The sequence below is a fragment of the Belonocnema kinseyi genome, chromosome 10 (assembly GCF_010883055.1).
Source record: "Belonocnema kinseyi isolate 2016_QV_RU_SX_M_011 chromosome 10, B_treatae_v1, whole genome shotgun sequence".
NCBI classification, from domain to species: Eukaryota; Metazoa; Arthropoda; class Insecta; order Hymenoptera; family Cynipidae; genus Belonocnema; species Belonocnema kinseyi.
In genome coordinates this window covers 38,602,933-38,612,561 of record NC_046666.1, presented here as the reverse complement: position 1 = coordinate 38,612,561, position 9,629 = coordinate 38,602,933, and the positions used below count along the sequence as shown (strand labels likewise).

General features: G+C 27.5%; 1 protein-coding gene across 15 annotated transcripts in view; it reads left to right on the top strand.

Annotated features, from left to right (window-relative positions):
* LOC117181543 (disks large 1 tumor suppressor protein) overlaps positions 1 to 9,629 on the top strand; it is a 1,257,521-nt gene that overhangs the window by 991,465 nt on the left and 256,427 nt on the right. For all 15 annotated transcript variants that reach the window (XM_033374344.1, XM_033374348.1, XM_033374350.1 and 12 more), the window contains one exon: positions 7,818 to 7,950. In XM_033374344.1, the coding sequence (XP_033230235.1) occupies positions 7,818 to 7,950 (133 nt within the window). The remainder of the gene's footprint in view (positions 1 to 7,817; positions 7,951 to 9,629) is intronic.

Below are 9,629 nucleotides of genomic sequence, written 5' to 3'. Positions count from 1 at the left end.
ACAAGCTATCTAAGGATGGTACTATAGAACGCCACCTCAAGGTAGGCCTAGTGGCGCCATCTCTTGGTCAGACCGGAAACTTATCAATCCACCCTCGTATATTTAACAGATTTCCCAAACTGTCCAAACAGAATTTAAAAAATTTAAGGGGATTTTATTAGTTATGCAGATTCAGAAAATAAATTTAATAAAAATTTGTATAATTTTGAACGATGTTTGGAAAATTTTTAAGTTTTAAGAAGATCAAAAAAGAATTTTGATTTTAGTTCGTTAAAAAAATCAGTATTGGCGCGCGGGCGGCGCAGCGGAACAAGTGGTAGAAAAAAGGACTTTCACTTGACCCGCTGTTTCGCCCACGCGCCAAACACTAATTGAAGTCAGAAATATTCTAAATATTTTTTGTGTAACAATGATTTTATCATAAATTTAATTATTGAACTGCACTCGCATCTTGGATCACATCTTTGATTTTTTAAGACCTTAAGCTTTCAGATTCTTTTTATTAAACAATTCATAAATTTTTTAACGAGCTTTTGGTCCTGACTTTAGTACTTTAGCGGGACTTTATACGAGATCCTATTGGGATCCCAATGGCACATTTTTTACCCGGTAAACACTACTCTAGCTGATCTAGTTTCACGACCCGAATTTTCGAGCCAAGGAGAAAAATGAATTTTGGATCTTAGAGCTCTTGGTTTTCGTTGCTCCTGGAACGGGGGACTCCTTCTAGTTCTCCGCTGCACTGTCGATCGATATAATTTATTCATTGGCGTTATAAAGCGGAGGTCGTAAAGTTTGCCTCATCCCTGGACCACGTCAAGAACATACTAGGAAGCGCGACCAACTTTTGGCATTACGTCATAACGGAATTCAAATAGCTCCTTTAAAACGACCCTCGCGCTCGCGGCCAACCCCTTTTGGTACCTCGCGAATCGTTCGGGCACTTGCATCAGGCGCTTGGAAAGTTTTATTCGTCTCCCTTCTAAATTACGAGATTCAAGGCCAAGAGGTTCCAGAAAACCTCGAAGCGAATTGTTTAAACATTTTTTTCAGTAAATTATAAATAGTTTTTAAAATAAAGAATTATCGGGGTGTCTACTCACCTAGGAACCCTGGAATTGTCAGTGAATTTTTATATATACCTGGAAAAACCTCGAAATTTCAGAGAATTTTGCTTGAATGTTAGGGCATTTTAATATGGAATTAAAGAAAAATATTGTTGATTTGTAAAAGTAGCTTTATATTACTGAATGAAACTATTTTATTGAATTTTTTTAATCTACAAATTTAAGTACACCAAACTCTCGCTTTCAGTCACCCCGTTCGCAGCCTTCCTAGAACAGCTGGCTCACGCAGTTTCTCAGGGGAGTAGGGCGAGAGCGGTTGCGACATTATATATATAGATATATATTCCAATTCGAAATGAGTCAGGTGGCCCTCACTGTTTACGTTTCTGTCTCCTCAAAATCAGTCCAAGGCCATTTGAAGGCAACCCCTGACACTTGACTGAAAGCGACAATTTGGTGTAATCTATTTTTTGTTGAAAATTGATCGTTTTTAGTTCAAAGTTCATCATTTTCATATTTTTTGTTGAAAATTAATTTTTGTAACTTAAAATGAGGTTAAGGATTTATGATTTTAGTTGCAAATTTATCGTTTTGATAAAAAATTAAACTATTTTTTTTTAAGTTTACTTTTTTGGTGGTAAAATTAATGTTTTAAACTAAAAGGCAAGTATTCCATTTGTGGTCGAAAACTTCCATTTTTCGTCAAAATTTGATCTTGTTTATTGGAAAATTCAAGTATTTAACTGACAATTCATGTATTTTGTCGAAAATTTTTTTGTTGTGTAACATTAATCTTCATGGTTGAAAATTGATCCTTTGGCTTGAAAATTGAAATAGTCCACTTAAAGATTGATCAATTTAGTTAAAAATTCATTAATTTTATATAAAATTGAACAATTATTTAGAATTTTTTTTATGATTTTTTTTTATATTTAAAATTCAAGTATACCATTTTGCTTCAAAATTTACATTTTTTCGTCGTATATTTATCTTTTTTGTTTGAAAATTGAACTATTCAAGTTCACAATTCATGTATTTTGTTAAAAATTTACCGGTTTTTTTTTATAATAATTCAACTAGGCCATTTTAAAATTCATCATTTCAGCCAAAAACTCATATTGAGTATACATTTGTGTGCCAAAGTTTCTAGCACAAAAAAATCAGTCAATCTTTTTAGACAAAATCAACGGGATTTGAAAGTTTTTCCTTAACATTTTTAAAACACGTTGGATTTTTAATAAGAAACATATATTTTTGACGGAGATATCAAACTTTGGATATTAACTGATTTTTGTTTGTCAGAAACTTTTGCACAAAACTGTATATATTTTTTAATTGGTATTTTCAACTATTAATTGACAAAATTTAAGAAATTTTAATTAGATTAAATCCAAATTAAAAATATTATTTAACGTCCAATAATCAAATTGATACGCACTCCTGTTAAAAAAAAACAAGAATCCAACGATCAAATTTGGGCCGCAACGAACAAACAAAAAAACTCTATTGTAATCTAAAAAAAAATTTTTTTAAATAATTTTCTCACAAAAATAAATAAATAATATAGATAATATATAAATGTAAATAGTATATAATATAATAATATAATATAATGTAGATAATATAAATAATTTGTTTGTTTTGCTTGTTTGTTCGTTGTGTTCCAAATTTGGACGTTGGATTCTTTTTTTTTAAAGGAATTTGAATCAATATTAATTGGCAATTCGTGTACATTTTTGAGAATTCATCTTTTTTGCGAGAAAATTAATATTCTTGGTTGAAAATTCATCTTTTTGTTAAAAATTAATCTTTTTAACTGGAAATATAACTAATACAGTTAAATATCTCATCATTTTAGCTGAAAATTTATCTCTTTGGTTGTAAATTAATTTTTTTTACTGATAATTTATCTAATACATTTATATCATTTATCATTTTTGTTTAAAATTAATCTATGTTTGGTTGAACATAGTTTTTTAACTTGATATTTATTTATTCCATTTTTGGTTGGAAATTTATTTATTTTTAGTTGAAACCTCACATTTTTTGCTTGAAGATTCATAATTCTAGTTAAAAATACATCACTTTCATTAGAAATTAAACTATTTTTTTTGGAAAATTCGCTCTTTTTATTTAAAATTAATTTTCTTAACTAAAACTCAAGTATTCCATCCATTTTTTGTTATAAACTTCCATTTCTTCATTGAACATTTATCTTATTTGGTTGAAAATTCATCTAGGTTGACAATTCATATGTTTTGTTGAACATTGCTTGAAAATTGAACTAGTTCAATTAAAGATTTATAATTTTAGTCGAAAATTCATATTTTTGGTTGAAAATTGAACTGTTAGGTTGAATCTGAAACACTTACTACAAATTCATTTTTTGGTAGAAAATTCATCATTTTAATTTGAATTTGATCTCTTTGCTTAAAAATCTAACTTTTTTATTAAAAATTCTTCTTTTCTGATTGAAAATTAATTGTTTAAATTGAAATTGTAAATAATCTAGTTGGATATCTCATCATTTTATTTGAAAATTGATCTCTTTGGTTATAACTTAATTTTTTAGCTGACAATTTAATTAATCTATTTGAATATTACATAATTTAAATTGAAAATTAGCCTCCCTTTTGTTGAAAATCATTTTTTGACTTGAACTTATTTATTTCATTTTTATATTTTTATTAATCATATTTAACTAATGTTTGACACATTGTGTATCCATAAATTAATTATTTTTCAATATAGTTACTTTCACAAATGAAAAAAAACATTAATTTAATTTTACATACGAATAGTACTATTTTCACAACTTAGATGTTTACAAATGAAAAAAAGCATTATTTATAATAATCTTTCGAAATTTATTTGAGATATTGCGAGTCTTTTTTTATGAAAATGCGAGGCACTTGAAGGGTTTCGTACTATGAAAAAATATACCTGGATGAATCTTTAGATACCTCGAAAAAATAAAAAAATAAAATAAAAATTATGAAAAGAAGAATTATGCAATAACCAATACTTCAATAAAGTTGTTTGCAAACTCCGGAATGAATTCTGTAAAGAATTCTGCAAGATCTGCAATAACCAATTATGTAAATGTATTTTAAAAATACGCACCGACGTTACAGAATTGAAAACAAACTAGGTGACTCATTAATTCTCGCAAAGAAAAATTAATTTGCGTAATTTGCTGAAAAAATTGTTTACAAAATTTGCGTATATTTTCTAAGTGAAGAAAATACCTTAAAGCGTCATAATTCAGGTGATTCAAAAAATATCATTTTCTGCACCTTTTCCTCTGAAAATGCAAAAGTGAATGATTTTTAATTGTTTAAATAAAGTTCAGAATATATTAAACAGAAATATTGCTCGTAAAATTGATTGAGTGTGTGATTAATTCGAGAAAATATTAACTTCTTATGAGTTACGGGGAAAATATTATTAGTTAAATAAATAATTATTGCGGCAATGAAAACTTAATTAAAAATGCTTACATTTTTTCCAATTACAGAATAATAAAAATTTATGCCATAAAAGAAAAAAAAAGTAATTAAAAAAGTAAGTTTCACAGAAAATTAATAATTTAAATTTATAGGGGCTTTATCCCGGAACCCTAGAAGGGCGATGGAGGAGTCAGAATTAAAAATTATTTGGGGAACTTGTTCCTTGAAACATTGAGAAGAAATGGACAAGCATTGAAAAATAAGAATGAAATTAGATAATAATAATTAAAATTAGCATTTGTTCCTGACCGTTGCTTATGTTATTAATTAACAATAAAGTGAGAATTAAAACAATTCTTTAACGGTTTTACTTAAATTGTTGCTTCCGGTTAAAAGATAGGTAAAAAGTCTAACATACTTTTTTATAGATCATTAAAAAGTCTTCAAAGTGACCCCTATTTGAACCCTTTGCGATTAATAATTCGCGAGATATTGATTTGTTAATTAAGGTTAGCCTGTTTTTGGACAAATCTGCTTTTTAATGACGGTTCATTATTATAAAAAAATAGATCAGATTTTTCTTGTTAGATCCTTAAGTGGAAGGTTTAATGTATTAAAAACATTTTTTCAATTTGTAATCTCGAATGGTGGCATTTAGAATCTTCTAGGTGCAAAAGATTAGTTGAAAAACTATTAACATTATGATAGGTATTTAAAAAAAGTAGAATATACACCTGATGTATATTTAAACAAATACTCCAGCGTATCAGTTTTTTATAGAAATCAAATAATTCTGTACTAAAATCTTTGTAATTTATTATGGGAATAGCATTTGGTAACAAAAATATCAATATTTGAAAATTAATAAACAATTTATCAAGTGGTAAACAATTATTTAATCTCTTAACGCCCATCTGTTTACGAATAGTCCTAACAGAAAAATTAATATTCGAATTTGATTGGAAGATGATTTTTTCTATAAACCTTACATTTTTTTAAGAATCTAATTTTAGAACTTAAGATCTAATTCTATTTCTGCACTGACGTCATGGGCAGGTTGTATACTAACCAGGAAATTAAATAAAAAAACTTAAACCTTGAGAAGATTTTTGAAAATCTAAAAAAATAAATGTAGATTTTTGAAGATTTCGGCAGATTTTAATGCAATTTTTTCAATTAATGTAAATTTTTTTTTAATTTGAGGAAAAACACAAATTATTCTAAAACATATTTAAAAGATTTAGACCAAATTGTCGATTTTGGAGATTTTTAAATGATATTTAGAAACTATTAAAGAATTTTGAAAGGTTTAAAAGAGATTACAGAATTTGTTTCAAGATTCCTGAGCTTTGGAATAATATTTTATTTTAAGAAATAGAATAAAAAATAATATTTCAAAGATTTCCAAAATTACTCAAACAGAATTTGAAAACTTTTAAGCCGATTTTTCGAATTATAAAGATAAAAAAAGGAAAAATTCTAATCTTGTTGAAAGATAGGTTTTAAAGTTTTAAAAATAATATAAAATAATTAAAAATTAGAAAAGATTTTTAAACATTTGTAACAAACTGTTGAATTTTTTTGAATTTTAAAAATAAACTAGATTTTAGAAGAAAATTGAACGGGATTTCAAATGCTTTTCTAAAATTTTAATAAAGGGTGCAAGAATAATTTAAACCTTGAAAAGGTTTCAAATTTTTTTGATAAAATGTAGGTTTTGGAAATTTTGGATAAGGAATTTTTAAACTTTTGACAATTTTTTAAAGGTTGCAAGATGTAAACGAATTTTCTTTAGATTGCTAGGAAAATTCTAAATCAACTTTTATTCCGAAAAATTAATTTTAAAAGAATATTTAAGCCAATTTCAAAACATTTCTAAAATTGCCATAAAAGAATCTGTAAATTTTTCAAGCAATTTTTTTAATTTTTTAGGATTTAAACCTTGAGAATTTTGACATTTTTTAAAAACAAATTGTAGATTTTCAAAGATTTCGAAAGAAAGAACCTTTTAAAGAATTTGGAAACTATTCAAGAGAATAAAAGTGTTTTGTTAAGCTTTCTGGGAAAATGTGTAACTATGTTTAATTTTGAAAAACTAATTTTAAGAGAATATTAAAAAAAAACTTTCCAAAATTGTGAGAAAAATTTTGAAAAAATTTAAGGTGACTTTTTCCATATTGCATATTATGAAAAGAAAATTAAGTAGAAATTTAAATATTTTTAAGAGATATTTATAAGGCTTATAACCTTTAAAAAAAGATTAAAAAATAATTTCAAATTTAAAAAGATTTCAGGAAATTCATAACAAAATGTAGATTTTTTATGATTTCGAAACAAAAAATTTTAAGATTTTTAAGAATTTTCAAAGATTTCAAGGTATAAAAAGATTTATTTAGATTCCTAGGGCAATTTCAAACTATTTTTTTATATAAAAAAAATCATTTAAATAAATTTCAAAAATTGCCATAAAAGAATCTGTACATTTTTAAGGCATTTTTTTAATTTTGCAGGATTTTAATTTTTTTCTTGGAAAACTACAAACTTTTTCAAGATATGTAGAAGTTTGGAAAGAATTGCTAAATAATTTAAACCTTGAGAAGTTTGAAATTTCTTTTTAAAAATTGTAGATTTTGGATGATTTTGGAAGAAAGAGCCTTTTAAAGAATTTGGAAACTATTCAAGAGCATAAAAGTATTTTGTTAAGATTTTCGGGAAAATAGGTAATTATTTTTTATTTTGAAAAAATAATTTCAAGAGAATATTAAAAAAAATCTTTCCAAAATTGTGAGAAAAATTTTAAGGTGACTTTTTGCATATTGCAGATTATGAAAAGAAAATTGAGTAAAGATTTAAACAGTTGTCCAGAATTACGAAAATAAAATTAATTAAACATGTGAATAATTTCAAAACATATTTAGTATGTTTATAAATTTTGAAAAAAATTCAAATTGTCTCGTCGTTCCGAAGTTCGGGACGACTATTCCATCCGCTTTTCTATCTCTCCCAATTTTTCGGAACGACTAGCCACAGCCTACAAAATAATTTCCAATTTAAAAAGATTTTAAAAAAAATTATAGCAAAATGTAAATTTTTGAAGATAAAAAAGTTAAGTTTTTAAAACATCTTAATTTCAGATGATTTGGCATTTTTTAAAATTGTTGTCAAAGAAACTATACAAAATTTTTAAGGTAATTTCATGAAAAATTCGAAAAAAAAAAATAAAAAATTTCCTAAACCTTTATGACCCTCTACCAATAAAATAAGTAAATTCTCATGAGATGATAATTTTTTGTTCTTACAGGAAAACAAAATGGCTCTGTCTCAGCACTGGAGAACAACTCACTGGTGTATTCTCAGGAATCACGTCATGCATCCACTCTCGCACTCCACGGCACCGCGACGCCCCGCGCCGTGTCTCAGGAAGACGTGTCAAGGTGAGTTCCTAGCAGTTTTCTTATGAAACCCACCCCTCGACTTTCCCATCCCTTTGAGACTATCTCACTTTTATCCCTGGAAACTTCAAAGTGAAATTCTTTTGGGAACTCGTATCTCCATGTAAAAGGAGACAAGAAAGGATTGGAGGAATCTTCTTCTTTTGAGAGAAAGAGGATCCTGCCTCATTCGATGAAGATTTTTCGTATAATGCCTCGTAAACATCTGCGACTCGGCTCACTTGCTCTCGAGATTTATTCATTTGACAATTATTTATGCCGTGAAATGGTCGAAATAGAAATCAATTCAGTAACTTGATTCTGAATATGACTCCAAGTTCCACATAAAAGAGTCAGGGATGCCTGAACTTTTTCAGATAAAAATGCATCATATTTCGCAATATACTCGACTGAGTACTCACGCACTGCGGCCCTTCAGCGGAATTCCGAGGCGAGTCACAACTCTCCCAAACAGTATTACGGAATAATAAATTTGTCAAAAAGTAATTCAGAAATATAAAAATGATAGGGAATGGTGATTCGGAAAAATCCAAATCCAACCATGTGACCATACTTAAATTACGTAAAGGAACCCTCTCTATGACCCTCCCCCTATAAATAGTTGTAAAAAATATTTCGACTTGCTCGTAATTTTTAGTTTCCAGAAATGTTTTGCTAGTTATTGCTAATACAATTAGGCAAGGTGTCCAAGAATTTCATTTTCAAAATTCGCTAAATTATTGTTGACTAAATTTTGGTTTTCCTTCATCATTTATATTCAAATACCAACATAATAGTTTAATTTTTTAACATAAAAAGATCGTTTTTATTACGTTTTACAGTAGTCTTGAATCAGCTTATTGTTAAGCTATTGCAAACACTGTTTTTTATAAAAAATAGTAGAGCCCAAAATTAAAGACTACGGGCCCAAATTAGTCCTCAATGAGCCCTAAATTATGCGAAGATTTAAAAGGGGTTTTATGGGTTTCTTCATGTATTTTTTATAACGTTAAAGTGACACAACACCATATATAACAAGAAAAAAAGGGCAAGGAAATATCGCGCGACCTTCTTTCGATGATTTTTCAGGAGCCTTAAATGAGCCTTAAATTATGCAATAGAAAAGAAAATATTTTGTTTGGCAAATTTGTTTAAACAATAATTGTTTAAACACATTTTCAAACTTTTAATTAGCATATTCCCAGAGGCCTAAATGAGCCCTAAACTATTCTATAAGGTGAATTTTCAGTAAAATCATTTTTATTACGTTTTAAAGCAGTCTTGAACCAACTTATTTTTAAGCTATTGCAAACATATTTTTTACAAAAAATGCTAGAGCCCAACATTAAGGTCTGTGGGCCCAAATTAGTCCTCAATGTGCCCTAAATTATGCGAGGAGTAAAAATGGGTTTTAATGGCTTTGTTTATATTTTTTTTATAACGTTAAGGTGGCACAACACCATATATAACAGAAAAAAAAGGGTAAAGGAAATATCGCGCGACCTTCGGTCGACGATTTTTTAGGAGCCTTAAGTGAGCCTGAAATTATGTAAGAGAAAAGAAAATAATTTTTTGTTGGCAAATTTGTTTAAACAATAATTGTTTAAACCATGTTTTTTCATTATCATATTGCCAGAGCCCTAAATGAGCCCTAAATGATTGTATAAGGTAAATTTTCCGTG